Here is a 17,608-nt window from a genome sequence, read left to right on the forward strand (position 1 = left end):
TCTTCAAAAGCAGGCTGAAGATGATTATGATCCGCTCTCATAATGAAAGTGGATGTAAGCTTGAGTCTAGGTGGCATGTCCCTATGTTCACTGGCTCTTCTATGCAACAAAATGTTGCATAAATAAAGGTCCTGCTTCTCCCTGTGACCTTCATGTCAGAGTCCTTTCTCCCTGTGACCATCATGTCAGAGTCCTTTCTCCCTGTGACCGTCATGTCAGAGTCCTTTCTCCCTGTGACCGTCATGTCAGAGTCCTTTCTCCCTGTGACCGTCATGTGTCAGAGTCCTTTCTCCCTGTGACCGTCATGTCAGAGTCCTTTCTCCCTGTGACCGTCATGTCAGAGTCCTTTCTCCCTGTGACCGTCATGTCAGAGTCCTTTCTCACTGTGACCGTCATGTCAGAGTCCTTTCTCCCTGTGACCGTCATGTCAGAGTCCTTTCTCCCTGTGACCGTCATGTCAGAGTCCTTTTCTCCCTGTCACCGTCATGTCAGAGTCCTTTCTCACTGTGACCGTCATGTCAGAGTCCTTTCTCCCTGTGACCATCATGTCAGAGTCCTTTCTCCCTGTGACCGTCATGTCAGAGTCCTTTCTCTCTGTGACCGTCATGTCAGAGTCCTTTCTCCCTGTGACCGTCATGTCAGAGTCCTTTCTCCCTGTGACCGTCATGTCAGAGTCCTTTCTCCCTGTGTCATGTCAGAGTCCTTTCTCCCTGTGACCGTCATGTCAGAGTCCTTTCTCTCTGTGACCGTCATGTCAGAGTCCTTTCTCCCTGTGACCGTCATGTCAGAGTCCTTTCTCCCTGTGACCGTCATGTCAGAGTCCTTTCTCCCTGTGACCGTCATGTCAGAGTCCTTTCTCCCTGTGACCGTCATGTCAGAGTCCTTTCTCCCTGTGACCGTCATGTCAGAGTCCTTTCTCCCTGTGACCGTCATGTCAGAGTCCTTTCTCACTGTGACCGTCATGTCAGAATCCTTTCTCCCTGTGACCGTCATGTCAGAGTCCTTTCTCACTGTGACCGTCATGTCAGAGTCCTTTCTCCCTGTGACCGCCATGTCAGAGTCCTTTCTCCCTGTGACCGTCATGTCAGAGTCCTTTCTCCCTGTGACCGTCATGTCAGAGTCCTTTCTCCCTGTGACCGTCATGTCAGAGTCCTTTCTCCCTGTGACCGTCATGTCAGAGTCCTTTCTCCCTGTCACCGTCATGTCAGAGTCCTTTCTCCCTGTGACTGTCATGTCAGTGAAGAGTGGATTCAAGGGTTGTATAAACACAACTTTGCAAATGACTGTTTACATCTAGATCTGGTCCATTGAATATATTTGTCGGGATTTATGTCCACAGCTTGGCAGGTTTATGAAGATATTATTGTGTTTTTGAAAATAAGTTTATGTACAGGAATGTACAGTAATACTGAAGTCAAAATTATTCTCTTTAGTGAGCTGCTCACAAATGTAGCCTTCTTTATGGTCATGCCTCATGAATAGCTTGACACCACAAATCATGTTTTTTATTAAAATGTGACTGTTGTCATACTGTCATTTATTAGTTTGATATTATCATTGGATTAATATTACTGTGATAATCATTATTGTTAGATTGATGTGTCTGTTTAGATTGAATAGTCTGTCTATTGTTAGATTAAGTCTGTTGAAGCATGCGTGGGCATTGGGCTGAGTACCTATGTGCACTGCAGAGCCTCTTAGTGAGTAACTGGAGGGGAGTGTGTATGATTGGCTTTTGGCAGCAGGTGGGTGGTTTAGAGTGTGTGGCTTCAGTGATACGTTATCAGTAGTCCGACAGCCACTGTACTGAATAACCCCAACCCCACTCCCCACCATAAAATAGAAAAAGAGACTTTCGAGGTCACAACTTCTATATTATATTGAGATGTACTTGTCCATACCAATCTGTACATATAGCAGGTCGAATGTTGCCTAGTTCAGCCATGCTACATTTTACATTAAAAAAATGTCATTTAGCAGATGCTTTTATCCAGAACGACTTACAGTTAGATATTATCACATATTTGAACATATTTATTCTGCCTGTAAGCTGATTTTAATCAGAATATCAAACTGTCATATCATATTTGTTTCTGAGTTATTACAAAGCAAATGTTGTTTGTTGTTAATACATGACTTTTGTGTTCACGCACCATAGCAAACAGCAGGGAAATTGTGTAATGCATGAAACACCATGAGCATACAGGTGTTTGTGGAACACTGTGTCTGCCCATGGTGTGTGTGTTTGTGCGCATGTGTCATTTTTTGTTCACCTAACGGTAAGTAATGCCACATCAATCTACATTTAGAACCTGGCACAAGTTCCTCACTTGAGTTAAATGTTTTGTCACTTTCCCGCAGCTTAATGGAAAACCGAGGATTTGCATGTCTGGTGCTTCCAATAGAATTCCGCTGTCAGAGCCTTACCCCAACAGAACCTGGACAAAGACACCATTATACCTCAGCAAGGGAGAGTACAATGCCACTATAGTGATACTCACTGCAGCACCTGAAACAGTGCTGAAAATTTAAATACCATTTACACATTGAAAACGACCAACTTGTGCCTAAAACCCAGGTATTTGTTTAGTAATTAACCAGAAATAGTATAGAAGTTTTCTTAATATTACCATTCATGTTTTATTGTTTATGTGGAGCTTGTAAGAAATGACAAATATAGAAATATAGCAAATGCAAAACAATTTCACATTTGAATGCCCTTTCACATTGGTCTACTAAAATCATAAACATTTGAAAGGGATATGGCAACTGTAGTCGGTGCGTATTTACAAAATACAGCTACAAGCTCATACCAGTGTTAGCCATATCAATGATCACAGTGGGATGTAGAAACTTTACTTTTATTCTTTTACTTTTCATAAACATAGAATATGCCTTTTAACAAAATACAGTCAAATTATTCTGTAAAAGTTGAACTTTTTTGATCTTGAAAAAATTTGCCACCATATTATGTCCAGTGTTTAGACAAGATCAACTTCACACACAAAATTGGTAAGCAAGTATAAATGCATTTATGTACAGGGCATCCATTGCTACAAAGAAGCTTTTCCTCAGTAGGCTACTTTGTGTCTGTATGCTCTGTATGGTGCTGCCTTTATGGGTCTGCATATGCCCAGGTCTGTTTCACACCAGAGTGGGCACCATGGCAGTGTTTGGGTGTTGGGTGTAGGACAGGTTGGCAGATGGGTGCAGGCCGGAAGGGGGGGGGAGGAAGTGAGGGGTGTGGCTGTAGGAGAGCAGTGACCCTGGGCCCAGGGAGTAAGGGCCCCCGTGGTAATCGAGGGTGGGACCCTGTGATAGGTCAGGGTATTGCTCCAACATGGCACTCATCTTGCCCTTCTTGTTCTTGTTGGACACTTTACGGTTTCGTGTTTGGATACCGTCTTTCTTCATAGTAAGGGGTCTGTTGACCTGTGAAAAGAGAAGTGTGCCTTTACTTCATATACATAAGTTAGTACATTCTCTTTTTCCGTTGTTACCCTGAAACTACTATACTACATGAGGTAGATCTAAAACAAACTGCTATTGCGGTTCAATGACTAGGGTTCAGTAGCTTGGAATTGTGTGGGGTTTTGTCTTTTTAACCAGTGAAGGGGTGCTAGTTAGAAGCTGGTAATAGTAGCTCTCTAGCAGTCAGTATACTGTATCAGTGTATTTTCTTCATTGACTCACGTTGTGCAGCTTGAAGTAGAGTCCACAGGCGTTGCACACAGGCTCACCGCTGGCGTTCCGTCTCCACAATGTGGTGGTGCTGGTGTTACAGTTGGCACATTGTGTCCCAGCCCGCTTACTGACAATCTGAAACAGAGAGAGAGGAATGTACGTCAATTCTGTGGATGAAATGTGATTTCCAATGTTCATTTGGAATCTTTGAGTTTTTCAAGCAGTAGATTGGCATGTCAACACAATAGAATTTACAACTGATTAGCTTATCCAATCCTTGTGCCATATCATACCAGTCTTTTCTTTGGCCGGATCAGGGGACGGTTTTGGCCATTCATCTTGTGATAAAGCCCACAGGCGTTACACAGGTAGTGTCCTGTCCCATCTCGACGCCATAGAGGGGTGTTAGTGGCTCCACAGTTGACGCACTCCCTGGCGTCTGCCACAAATCACAAACACACTACATCAGTCACCTACCGGTCATTTGTTGCAAAGAATCATCTGAAATCCCAAAGGATGTTCAGAGGAAAGCATGGGTGGATTGGCCATCTGGAAATTCTGGCAAATACCTATTGGGAAGGACCATTTTTTAGTTGGGTGGGTTGGTTGAAATTAACACAAAAATTAAACTATATAAAAATAAAACAATTAAAAAACCTAACATGGCTGGCGGACCATGGGCATGTTGCGCAATTTCTTAATATAAACTGGACAAAAATGTAAACCCAACATGTAAAGTGTTGGTCCCATGTTTCATGAGCTGAAATATAAGATCCCCAGAAATGTTCCATATGCACAAAAAGCTTCTCTCTCTCAAATTTGGTGCACATATTTGTTCACATCCCTGTTAGTGAGCATTTCTACTTTGCCAAGATAATCCATCCACCTGACAGGTGTGGCATATCAAGAAGCTGGTTAATTCTTATGGATCAGATCCCGTTAGCGGGATTGATTTGACAACACCCGGTGAAATGGCAGAGCGCCTAATTGAAATTAAATTATTCAAAATATTTAACTTTTATACAATCACAAGTGCAATACACCAAATTAAAGCTGAACGTGTTGTTAATCCAGCCACCATGTCAGATTCCAAAAAGGCTTTACGGCGAAAGCAAACCATGCTATTATCTGAGGACAGCATACAAACACATGACAATCATATTTCAACCCGCCAGGCTCGACACAAAACTCAGAAATAACAATATAATTCATGCCTTACCTTTGAAGAACTTCTTCTGTTGGCACTCCAATATGTCCCTTAAACATCACAAATGGTCCTTTTGTTCGATAAATTCCATTGTTATATCTCCAAAATGTAAATTTATTTGGCGCATTTGATTCAGAAAAACACCGGTTCCAACTCGCCCGACATGACTACACATTATCTAATAAGTTACCTGTAAACTTTGTCCAAACATTTCAAACAACTTTCCTAATTCAACTTTAGGTATTTTAAAACGTAAATAATCGATCAAATTTAAGATGGGATAAACTGTGTTCAATAGAGGACGAAATGAAAGTGGAGCGAGCTTCAGGTCACGCGCCCCAAACAAAAGAGTACACTTGGCTATACACCCAGAATGGAAAGGGCTACTTCTTCACTACTCAAAGGAAAAACATCAACCAATTTCTAAGACTGTTGACATCTGGTGGAAGCCATAGGAACTGCAAGCATATTTCTATTAAAACTGGCTTGCCATAGAAAACCAATAGAAAATAGATTGACCTCAAAAAACAAATTCCCTGGATGGATTGTGCTTGGGGTTTCGCCTGCCAAATCAGTTCTGTTATACTCACAGATATTATTCAAACAGTTATAGAAACTTCAGAGTGTTTTCTATCCAAATCTTCTGGGCCTGAGTAGCAGGCAGTTTACTTTGGGCACGCTTTTCATCCGGACGAGAAAATACTGTCCCCTAGCCCAGAGAGGTTATTAAACAGCACGATCATTACACAGATGCACCTTGTGCTGGGGACAATAAAAGGCCACTCTAAAATGTGCAATTTTGTCACACAACACAATGCCACAGATGTCTCAAGGTTTGAGGGAGCATGCGATTGGTATGCTGACTGCAGGAATGTCCCCCAGAGCTGGTGCCAGATAGTTGAATATTAATTTCTCTACCATAAACCGCCTCCAACGTTGTTTTCGAGAATTTGGCAGTACGTCCAACTGGCCTCACAACCGAGACCACGTGTAATCATGCCAGCCCAGGACCTCCACATCCGGCTTCTTCACCTACAGGAGAGTCTAAGACCAGCCACCAGGACAGCTGTTGAAACTGAGGACTATTTATTTTATTTATTTTTTATTTAAATTTGTAAAACTGTGTACCCCCTTTTTCATGGTATCCAATTGGTAGTTACAGTCTTGTCTCATCGCTGCAACTCCCGTGGGGAGAGGTGAAGATCGAGAGCCGTACATCCTCCGAAACACAACCCAACCAAGCCGCTTTGCTTCTTGACACAATTAATCCACTTAATCTGGAAGCCAGCCGCACCAATGTGCCGGTTGCGATAGAGCCTGGACTCAAACCAATAATCTTCAGTGGCACAGCTCACACTGCAAAGCAGTGCCTTAGACCACTGTGTCACTCAGGAGACCTGAGGAGTATTTCTGTCTAAAATGAAGCCCTTTTGTGAGGAAAAACTCATTCTGATTGGCTGGGCCTGGCTCCCTAGTAGGTGGGCCTGGCTCGCAAGTGGATGGGCCTATGCCCTCCCATGGCCTGCCATGGCTGCGCCCCAGCCCAGTCAAGTGAAATCCATAGATTAGGGCCTAATGTAACGGTTTTCTTCTTCCTCTGGCGAGGAGTATGAAATATCGGACCAATGCGCAGTGTGGTAAGTGTCCATAATATATTTAATAAACGGAACACAGAATACAAAAGAACAAGAGAAATAAATGAAAATAACAAAACAGTTCTGTATGGAAACCACAGACACAGAAAACAACTACCCACAAACACCAGGTGGGAACAGGCTACCTAAGTATGGTTCTCAATCAGAGACAACGATTGCCAGGTGCCTCTGATTGGGAACCATACCAGGCCAAACACATAGAAAACATAGAACACAAAACATAGAATGCCCACCCCAACTCACGCCCTGACCAAACTAAAATGGAGACATAAAAAAGGAGCTAAGGTCAGGACGTGACACCTAATGAATTTATTTCAATTGACTGATTTCCTTATATGAACGGTAACTCATTAAAATTTTTGAAATTGTTCGATGTTGCGTTTATATTTTTGTTTAGTATATAATGAGCCTTTGGCTGACAGTTTTGTGATAGGCTGAGCTGGGGTCATGCAAACTCACATTCAAAGTCAAATACGACATCTGCAGAGACCTGTTCTGACTCCCAGACTCTAGTGTCATCAGTTAGACAGCTAAGATCATGGATAGTAAAAAACAGAAAGAGCTCCTATAAATGTAGAAAGAGTACATGGCTACTGCTGGCTAACACTTTTGTCCCGAAGCAAGCAACAGTTAGCCTTCAGCTAGCTTCGAGCTAGGCCCATCTCCCAGCTAGCCGAAGAGGTCTACCAGCTAATTCTTGGGCAACATTACCTCTTTTGCAAATTGGCCTGGGCCCTTTATTGCTAACACGGAGCCGCGCCGATCCATCACGATCCATTAGTACGTCTGCCGACGTAATCGTCCGAGGTGGTTTCAACAGGCTTTTCCGTTGCGACGTCGCGAAGACCCATCTGCTAGCCCCGGCCCGCTAGCTTTCTTAATCACCGTGTCTCCAGCTCGCCTAGCGTAGTAGCGATGACCAAACGGCTCCCTGACTCACCTATTGCTGCTTATTGGACCCTATGATCACTCGGCTACACATGCCTCTCCCTAATGTCAATATGCCCTGTCTACTGCTGTTTAGGTTAGTTATTATTGTTTTATTTCACTGTAGATGCCCCAAACCCGCAACATGCCTTAGATAGCTCTTTCATCCCACCTCCCACACATTCTGAGACCTCACCTGGCTTAACTTCTGCCTCCAGAGACACAACCTCTCTCATCGTCACTCAGTGCCTAGGTTTACCTCCACTGTATTCACACCCTACCATACCCTTGTCTGTACATTATGCTCTGAATCTATTCTACCACGCCCAGAAATCTGCTCCTTTTATTCTCTGTTCCCAACGCACTAGACTACCAGTTCTTATAGCCTTTAGCTGTACCCTTATCGTACTCCTCCTCTGTTCCTCTGGTGACCACTCCCATTCCCCAGGCGCTCTCATTTGTTGACTTCTGTAACCGTAAAAGACTTGGTTTCATGCATGTTAACATTAGAAGCCTCCTCCCTAAATGTGTTTTATTTACTGCTTTAGCACACTCAGCCAACCCAGATGTCCGAGCCATGTCTGAATCCTGGCTTAGGAAGGTCACCAAAAATTCTGATATTTCCATCCCCAACTACAACATTATCCAACAAGATAAGATAAGAACTGCCAAAGGGGTCGGAGTTTCAATCTACTGCAGAGATAGCTTGAAGAGTTCTGTCATACTATCCAGGTCTGTGCCCAAACAATTCAAGGTTCTACTGGTCATGGGTCCACCTCAGCCACAGTCAAGGTCCTAAACGATATCATAAACGCCGTCGATAAAAGACAGTACTGTACTGTGCAGCCGTCTTCATCGACCTGGCCAAGGCTTTAGACTCTGTCAATCATCGCATTCTTATCGGCAGACTCAATAGCCTTGGTTTCTCAAATGACTGCCTCGCCCGGTTCACCAACTACTTCTCAAATAGACCTCTGTCAGTCTCTATGGGGTGCCACAGGGTTCAAACCTCGGGCCGACTCTTTTCTCTGTATATATCAATGATGTCGCTCTTGCTACGGGTGATTCTCTGATCCACCTCTAAGCAGACGACACCATTCTGTATACATCTGGCCCTTCTTTGGACACTGTGTGAATAAACCTCCAAACGAGCTTCAATGCCATACAACACTCGTTCCGTGGCTTCCAACTGCTTTTAAATGCTAGTAAAACTAAATGCATGCTCTTCAACAGATTGCTGCCCGCACCTGCCCGCCCGACTAGCATCACTACGCTGGACGGTTCTGACTTAGAATATGTGGACAACTGCAAATAACTAGGTGTCTGGTTAGACTGTAAACTTACCTTCCAGACTCACATTAAGCATCTCCAATCCAAAATTAAATCTAGAATTGTCTTCCTATTTCACAACAAAGCCTCCTTCACTCATGCTGCCAAACATACCCTTGTAAAACTGACTATCCTACCGATCCTCAACTTCGGCGATCATTTACAAAATAGCCTCCAACACTCAACTCAGCAAATTGGATGTAGTCTATCACAGTGCCATCCGTTTTGTCACCAAAGGCCCATATACTACCCACCACTGTGACCTGTATGCTCTCATTGGCTGGCCCTCGCTTCATATTCGTCTCCAAACCCGCTGGCTCCAGGTCATCTATAAGTCTTTGCTAGGTAAAGCCCCGCCTTATCCCAGCTCACTGGTCACCATAGCAACACCCACCCGTAGCATGTGCTCCAGCAGGTATATTTCACTGGTCATCCCCAAAGTCAACATGTCCTTTGTCCTCCTTTCCTTCCAGTTCTCTGCTGCCAATGACTGGTACGCATTGCAAAAATCACTGTACCTGTACACAGTCCATCTGTAAATACCACACCCAACTTCCTCATCCCCCATATTGTTATTTTTTTATTTGTTGCTCTTTTGCTCCCCAGTAACTCTACTTGCACATCATCATCTGCACATCTATCCCTCTTACTACATTTGCACACACTGTACATAGATTTTTCTATTGTGTTGTTGACTGTACGTATGTGTATCCCATGTGTACCTCTGTGCTGTTGTTTTAGTCGCACTGCTTGGCTTTATCTTAGCCAGGTCACAGTTGTAAATGAGAGCTTGTTCTCAACTGGCTTACCTGGTTAAATAAAGGTGAAATAAAAAAAATAAAGAAAACAAAAAACATTCTACATTGTCACCTCAATCAAAACTTCCAGTTCTTTGGGAGGCTAAAAGCATGATTTATTCAAACAGTAAAGTGCATTATGCTCATGATTCCTGTATTAAAACTGTCTGCCCTGCCCCTGTGCCTGTGCACTCGCTGAGGCCTGCTGCTGTGATGAGTGAGCCACTCTCCTCTCCCCCACATGCGCTTGAGAGAAAAATGTGTTCTGATCGTATAATATTTCCAGTGGTGGAAAAAGTACCCAACCATCATACTTGAGTAAAAGTAAAGATACCTTAATAGAAAATGACTCGAGTAAAAGTAATAATCACCCAGTAAAATTCTACTTGAGTGAAAGTATAAATAATTTCAAATTCTTTATATTAAGCAAACCAGATGGCACCTTTTTCTTGTTTTTTTTTATTTACGGAAAGCCACGGTTACACTCCAACATTCAGACATATTTTACAAACGAAGCATGTGTGTTTAGTGAGTCCACCAGATCAGAGGCAGTAGGGATGACCAGGGATGTTCAGTCGATAAGTGCGTGAATTTGACTATTTACCTTGGCATTTAAAAATGTAATGAGTACTTTTGGGTGTCAAGGTAAATGTATGGAGAAAAAATACAATATTTTCTTAAGTAATGTAGTGAAGTAAAAGTAAAAGTAGTCAAAAATATAAATAGTAAATTACTTAAGTAGTACTTTACGCCACTGAACATTTCAAAATGCAAATGCGGTTAAAACACAGCTTTGGAAGCTTCATTCCCTTGTCACGTGTCAAAGAGAAGAGGGTCTCAGCTTTCTGTAGTTATAATTGTTATTTCTCAACTCTGAATATTCAGCTCAATAGCTACTATTTGGTATGGCTTTTGAGGTATTGAGTAGAACTTGAGCGAAATGCAATTGTTGTTGAGGGTATAGGCCTATAGGTCTCATTGTTAATACTGTAGGGCTGTTAAGGTGAACATATTACCACCACACAATCAAATTCACAATCAAATTCCACATGACCATTTAGTCATAGTAACTTGGATTCTCCAAGCTCTGATGCTGCTGATGGTCATTAGTAGCCTACCAAACTTGACAACTGTCGGGTACCCAGGACTCTAATCTAAAGTGGCCAAATAACTTCTTAAAATGAAGCACATTAATCTTCTTTACAACGGGTGTAGAGCCTAACAGAAATACATAGGCAGCACGAGTTTCAAATTTGGGGAAAATCATTTTCACCATAAAAATGCACCTTTATAATAAAGGTGCATTTGCATAATCGCATTTGCGGTCATTTTTGAGAACAGTGTTTTCCGCGAATTAATTGCACTATCGACAAATCACACATTTTTAGCCCACTGCCGTGTGCGCATTGCTACACTTACAATATGAAGAAATAGTCTAATAGTTTATCAACATTTTAAGCAAAATGTTCTGATCTGTTGTATCAGCTTCATAAAAAAAAAATTGTGTGGTTGTATTAATTTGGGCTCTATCACATCCCACAACTGTCCCAGAGCATGTTTGGAATATTTATTCATTGCACAGAAGGACAAGTTGTCCAATAGAATAGGTCAACTTCTGTACGATGGGGGCTAGTAGATTGACATAGGCTAATGCTTTTGCCTGCTCATCTTATTGGCTGATGAAAAGTAGGCTAAATTTGGACAGTTCTTCTAACATCTTCAATATGCGCATGTTCGCTTTTATTGTCCCCAGCACAAGGTGCACCCATGTAATGATCATAGTGTTTATCAGCTTTTTGAAATGCCACACCCGTCAAGTGAATGGATTATCTTGGTAAAGGAGAAATGCCCACTAACAGGGATGAAAACAAATTTGTGTCCAAAATTTGAGAGATATAAGCTTTTTGTGCATATGGAACATTTCTGGGATGTTTATTTCAACTCATGAAACATGGGACCTTACATGTTCCGTTTCTACTTTTGTTCAGTGTATTATATTCACCCCAATGGCACAACGGCCATTTTGGCCGCAAAAGACATGGATTGTTTAGGGAGCATTACGGCCACACAAGGGGGATGCCACCGGGAAATTCGAGGCCTGGTGAGAATATTATCAAGTGCTTGTCAAATTGTAAATGAGTGACTGATGAAGTGTGTGCACCCTGCAAAAAAAAAAGAAAAGCTCATGCCTTTCATGCAACCTTTTTCAAATCATCATTAGAGTCGCATCATGCAGCCTTAGAATGTATTAAAAATCTAAACATATAGCCAGTGGTGGAAAAAGTACCCACTTGTCATACTTGAGTAAAAGTAAAGGTACCCTGAAGGGAAATGACTCATGTAAAAGTGAAAGCCACCCAGTAAAATACTACTTCAGTAAAAACCTAAAAATATTTGAATTTAAATATACTTAAGTATCAAAAGTAAAAATATAAATAATTTCAAATTCCTTATATTAAGCAACCCAGATGGCATGCTTTTCTTTTTTTTTTTTTTTTTTAAATGTACCCATGTCAGGGCCTAACATAAAGACAACTCAGAGAATGCTATTCTGTTTTTCTGAAATAGACTACATTTTCTTCATATCATGTTTCTTTAAACCTGTCTAAAATAAATAATGGATTCATTGTGATGGTGTAGGCTATATTAAATGGATTTAAAATGGATTAAATTGACTTTTTAAAATGTAGATGTTCCAAATGTCTGCATCAGTGAATTGTAGGCTGTACATGGAAGCCAGGAGATGCTTAACTTGTTTATGTTAATTAACTTTTAAAAAGTCCATTTACCATGAGACCAGCAGTTATTTTCTTGATAGTCACCGGCTGACAAAATGTAATGACCCCCACAGCCCTACTGTATGTGGTAGCCTACAACTGCAAAGTTTTTTTAGGACATTACATTTACTGTTGGATTAGAGTTAGCAATCTAGTTCATGTGTTTTGAGTTTCCACTTCCTCAGGTATTGAACCCCAAATAATTATCCTACGATATTAGTTAGTGCACATAAAGATGTATGTAATTAATCTTTACTGAACCCCCCAAAAATCTGGAAATTCTGGAGTCCTATTTTGCTCACCTGGTGGGGACAGCCTCATCTTATTACGCAGTTTGGGAGAGTAGGAGGAGGGGTTAATCCATGCCCCTGGAGAGTAGAGGCCTGCTGTGCTGTAGTCCTGTGGAGAGGTTATGTACGAGCTGTAGGGGCCCAGCATCTGCGAGTGGGATTGGGGAGATGGTGTGTAAACACCCCCAGCAGCTGAAGTCAGATTCAGAAAACTGCTTCCACCACCTCCCCCTAAAGGACTCAAGCGCTCTGCCTTCAAGGCCTCCTGAAGCCTGGGACTTTCCTTGCCATCCCTGCCTGGAGAGGAGTACCCATTTCTGCAGGAAAACGAGGATGTGGCACTGGAGGCATAAAGGGAAGTTGGGGTGTGTGGGTGCAGTGGAGTCTTGGTGAAAGGGTTACTGGTCCAAGTAGAGGTTGATGGGTTGTAAGGAGAGCTCAGAGAGTGGCTTCCAGGTCCTTCCAGCCATTGGAGGTTGCTTGGGAGAGAGGGCGAGGAGTACACTTGGCGAACTGTATGAGAGAGATACAATAGAAGGGCATAGTTGTCAGGGGAGTCCCTCATTACACATTTTTCAAATACTTTATATTCAATGTTAATTTAAACTCTGAAAGGTCAACATAAACGTTTTAAAGTTATGTAAGGTTCCACACTGCTGACCTAAGCTGTGTCTGTAGGCTGATGGAGCCCTGCTGTGGCTGGGGTTGGAGAAGTAGGAGGGCAGGCTGGTGAAATCAGTCTCATGGTTGGAGAAAAAGGGCTCTCCCTCCTCTCCTGGAGGTAGTAAGCCAGGCTCTGAGGAGAAGCTGGCCAGGGGATCAGAGCTGAGCAGAGCCGGAGACACCCAGTGAGACTGTTCAGTGGAATCCTCCATGTTTACAGAGATAACCACTGACTCTGAAACAACAGAAAGGATTTGGAGAAATCTGCCATTCTTAGGGAGTCCCAGGGAATAGATCTAGTTGGGACCTGATTTGACCTATGGCAACAACCAGACAGGACTGGCATCTCAGTAGGCCGATGTGATTTACATTCAAGTGTTTACAAATAATGTTGTTTGTGTGGATGCCATTTTAAAGAAACCCATGTAACTTCAAGACATGATGGTCCCTCGACAGCAGCAGTTCTTTTCTAACTTCCCTTTCAAGAATCCTCATTTGCCTGTGGCTGAAAGTAGACCCTAATAATTAATAAACCTATCTGAAATTACAAACAGCGAATAAACGTTTGCTGACTACAACAAATGACCTTTATAGGAATTCATATTATTATTGTAAAAACAGAAATTGAGAGAAACATCCCTGGGCTAAAACATTGAGTTCTTCTAAGGAAAAAACAAATAAAAATTGTAACAATGAAATTTAATTTCCATTGAAAATTCATTCAATGGACATAATCTGTTTATAGATGTTCAGCACTTGCATGGTGCTGGTGCTTAGATAATTTGATATAGTTCAGTGACAATTTTGCATAATATAAAATGAGTTCATCACATTTAATGGAATTGATGGTATAATGTAAAAAATAGTTATTGTAGCCAAAACAAATAATGAATCTCTTGAAACAACGGAAGTATGCTCTGCTCTGTAACACACAGTGCAGGGTGTTAGTAGGGTGTTAGTAGTTAGTAGTAGACACAATGCTGCACCATATCTTTATTCACTTGTGATAAGAAAAAAGAGGATCATAATAGGGTCTGATGGAGTCTGAGAAAATCAGATAGAGTACATTATTGTCCTACTTAATATACCTAGCATCTAGCATATGACGGAATCAACTCATCTCATCTGATTAGTAGAAATCTATTGTCACACATTTACTGCTGACTAACAGCCGGTGGACCATAGAAAACCACTGTTATGGAACTTCTCTTAATAAAAAAATTGTGCATAATAAATCAATGCTATCACTGCAATAACAACAACAAAACAATTCGCCCAAATAATCACAATAGGAAATAGTGAAATGACACTGTAAATATCCAATGATATAGCAGAGTTTACTCTCATTGTAAACCGGCCGTTATGGCAAAAATAAATAGATGGCAAAATTGTAAAGTGAAATAGTTACAATTCAAATGTTAATTCATTTAATGAAAATGATTTATGTTAAATTAAGATTCAACTCAAATTATTAATCCAACTAAATACTAGCATAGTAGCAATAAAGACATGATGATCAATTAATACCCATGTTGATAAGTGTACACTTGTCTGGATATAAATAATTCAACCATGCCCTCCTTTACTGCAACTGTAGTGTTACAGTTGTAGCTAGGGTTACCAAAATGTAACATGATGAAAAAGTTTAAGAACTTTATCTAATGAAGCCATTGCCACTTATCACTTTTATCTCCCATAGTGTTGCAGCCAAACAAACAATGAATGATCTGGAGTAATGCAGAATGCGAACTTCCACAGGTTCTAGTTTCACACCATTACATTTCCACTGTCACTCACAGGCTGATAGTGTGTACAGTGGCACTGTAATGTGACAGAAAAGCTGTACCTACCTGAGGTCCCTGTGAGGAGTGGATGTCAAAGGTGAGTAAAGTACGGCCGCAGTAGAAGGATACCCAACTAGGTGAGAGATTAAGAGATCAGCCTGAGGTTTGTATCTGTGTATGTGTGGGAAAATCTCCAGAAGACTAACTGAGTTCTCGAACCCCTCGAAAATGACTGAGATTAAGGTTAGAAAGGGAGCGATGGGAGGGGTTGGGGAGAACTTTTTTGAAAGACACACCTCCTTGTCCTGCTATACCAAGAGATCTAATTTGTCTGTCTGTAATTTGTCTGGTAGAATCACTATAGTTAGTCCCAACTAGAAATTGTCAGCAAATGTATCAATACCCAGAATCTCCTTATTATGATCATTATTTACTTCTATGTTATTGATAGGAATGGTTAACATGAACAGTTTTTTACATGTTCTATTTGATTCCATTTATGTCATGGTATTGTTGTATAAAAATGGGGAGTTGATGGGTATTCATGTGGCTTGTGTCAGTAACATCTGGACTAGCCGACTAAACTCAGCTCCATGATTTACAATAGATTTGAACTGCAACTAGTTTGGGGGGACTGGAGCTCCAACGTCACATAAAATTATTTAAAAAACAACACATTTCAGCACCCCAACAATAGACTGTAAATGCGTGCTGTTCTTTGGGTGCTGAAATCTGTCATTTTTTTATAACATTTTCATTTTATGTTTGGTCGGAGCTCCACACTAGTCGCCGCTCAACTCTATCTCAAATCGTGGGGTTGAGTTTGGTGGCTACAGTTGAAGTCAGAAGTTTACATAAACCTTAGCCAAAGACATCTAAACTCAGTTTTTTTTTTTACAATTCCTGACATTTAATCTAGTAAAAATTCCCTGTCTTAGGTTCACCACTTTATTTTAAGAATGTGAAATGTCAGAATAATAGTAGAGAGAATTATTTATTTCAACTTTTATTTCTTTCATCACATTCCCAGTGGGTCAGAAGTTTACATACACTCAATTAGTTTTTGGTTGCATTGCCTTTATATTGTTTAACTTGGGTCAAACGTTTTGGGTAGCCTTCCACAAGCTTCCCACAATAAGTTGGGTGAATTTTGGCCATTCCTCCTGACAGAGCTTGTGGAACTGAGTCAGGTTTGTAGGCCTCCTTGCTCGCACTCACGTTTTCAGTTCTGCCCACAGATTTTCTACAGGAATTGAGGTCAGGGCTTTGTGATGGCCACTCCAATACCTTGACTTTGTTGTCCTTAAGCCATTTTGCCACAACTTTGGAAGTATTCTTGGGGTCATTGTGCATTTACAAGATCCATTTGCAACCAAGCTTTAACTTAACCTGACTGATGTCTGGAGATGTTGCTTCAATATAACCACATCATTTCTCATCCTCATGATGCCATCTATTTTGTGAAGTGCACCAGTCCCTCCTGCAGCAAAGCACCCCCACAACATGATGCTGCCACCCATCCTTCACGGTTGGGGTGGTGTTCTTCGGCATGCAAGCCTCCCCCTTTTCCTCCAAACATAACGATGGTCATTATGGCCAAACAGTTCTATTTTTGTTTCCTCAGACCAGAGAACACCTCTCCAAAAAGTACGTTCTTTGTCCCCATGTGCAGTTGCAAACCTTAGTCTGGCTTTTTTATGGCGGTTTTGGAGCAGTGGCTTCTTCTAGGCTGAGTGGCCTTTCAGGTTATGTCGATATAGGAATCATTTAACTGTGGATATAGATACTTTTGTACCTGTTTCCTCCAGCATCTTCACATGGTCCTTTGCTGTTGTTCTGGGATTGATTTGCACATTTCGCACCAAAGTATGTTCATCTCTAGGAGATAGAACGCGTCTCCTTCCTGAGTGGTATGACGGCTGCATGGTCCCATGGTGTTTATACTTGCGTACTATTGTTTGTACAGATGAACGTGGTACCTTCAGGTGTTTGGAAATTGCTCCCAAGGATGAACCAGACTTGTGGAGGTCTACAGTTTTTTTTCTGAGGTATTGGCTGATTTATTTTGATTTTCCCATGATGTCAAGCAAAGAGGCACTGAGTTTGAAGGTAGGCCTTGAAATACATCCACAGGTACACCTCCAATTGACACAAATGATGTCAATTCCAAGCTGTTTAAAGGCACAGTCAACTTAGTGTATGTAAACTTCTGACCCACTGGAATTTTGATACAAACGACAAATACAAATCATTACAAAAACAAAGTGATTAACCAGTCATAACTAGCCAATGGCAATGCAGATTACACAGTAAGCAACCAATCAATTAAACCCAGGATATAACATCATGGAACACCCTGCTTCTTCGCTTCTAGAAACGTATTAAAAACACAAATTAACAAACTTATAAGTTAAATAATCTGTCTGTAAACAATTGTTGGAACAATTACTTGTGTCATACACAAAGTAGATGTCCTAACTGACTTGCCAAAACTA

General features: G+C 41.4%; 1 protein-coding gene across 1 annotated transcript; it reads right to left on the minus strand.

Moving 5' to 3' along the window:
• Window positions 1-2,845: 2,845 nt before the first annotated feature.
• gata1a (GATA binding protein 1a) lies at window positions 2,846-15,356 on the minus strand. Its single transcript, XM_064966654.1, has 6 exons — window positions 15,180-15,356; window positions 13,328-13,564; window positions 12,679-13,179; window positions 3,978-4,123; window positions 3,694-3,819; window positions 2,846-3,432 (listed from the first exon to the last, which is right to left on the minus strand). Exons 2-6 carry the CDS (start codon window positions 13,539-13,541, stop codon window positions 3,145-3,147), a joined length of 1,275 nt encoding a protein of 424 aa, XP_064822726.1. The 5' UTR covers window positions 13,542-13,564; window positions 15,180-15,356; the 3' UTR covers window positions 2,846-3,144.
• Window positions 15,357-17,608: the final 2,252 nt, after the last annotated feature.

This window comes from Oncorhynchus masou, chromosome 5 (assembly GCF_036934945.1).
Source record: "Oncorhynchus masou masou isolate Uvic2021 chromosome 5, UVic_Omas_1.1, whole genome shotgun sequence".
In the NCBI taxonomy this organism is placed as follows: domain Eukaryota; kingdom Metazoa; phylum Chordata; class Actinopteri; order Salmoniformes; family Salmonidae; genus Oncorhynchus; species Oncorhynchus masou.

Coding starts and splice junctions, on each gene's coding strand:
- gata1a (XM_064966654.1), bottom strand. CDS start 13,541: ATGGAGGATTCCACTGAACAGTCTCACTGGGTGTCTCCGGCTCTGCTC. Junction 13,180..13,327: donor AGCCTACAGACACAGCTTAG/GTCAGCAGTGTG, acceptor TCTCTCATACAG/TTCGCCAAGTGTACTCCTCG. Junction 3,433..3,693: donor TCTACTTCAAGCTGCACAAC/GTGAGTCAATGA, acceptor CTCTTTTCACAG/GTCAACAGACCCCTTACTAT.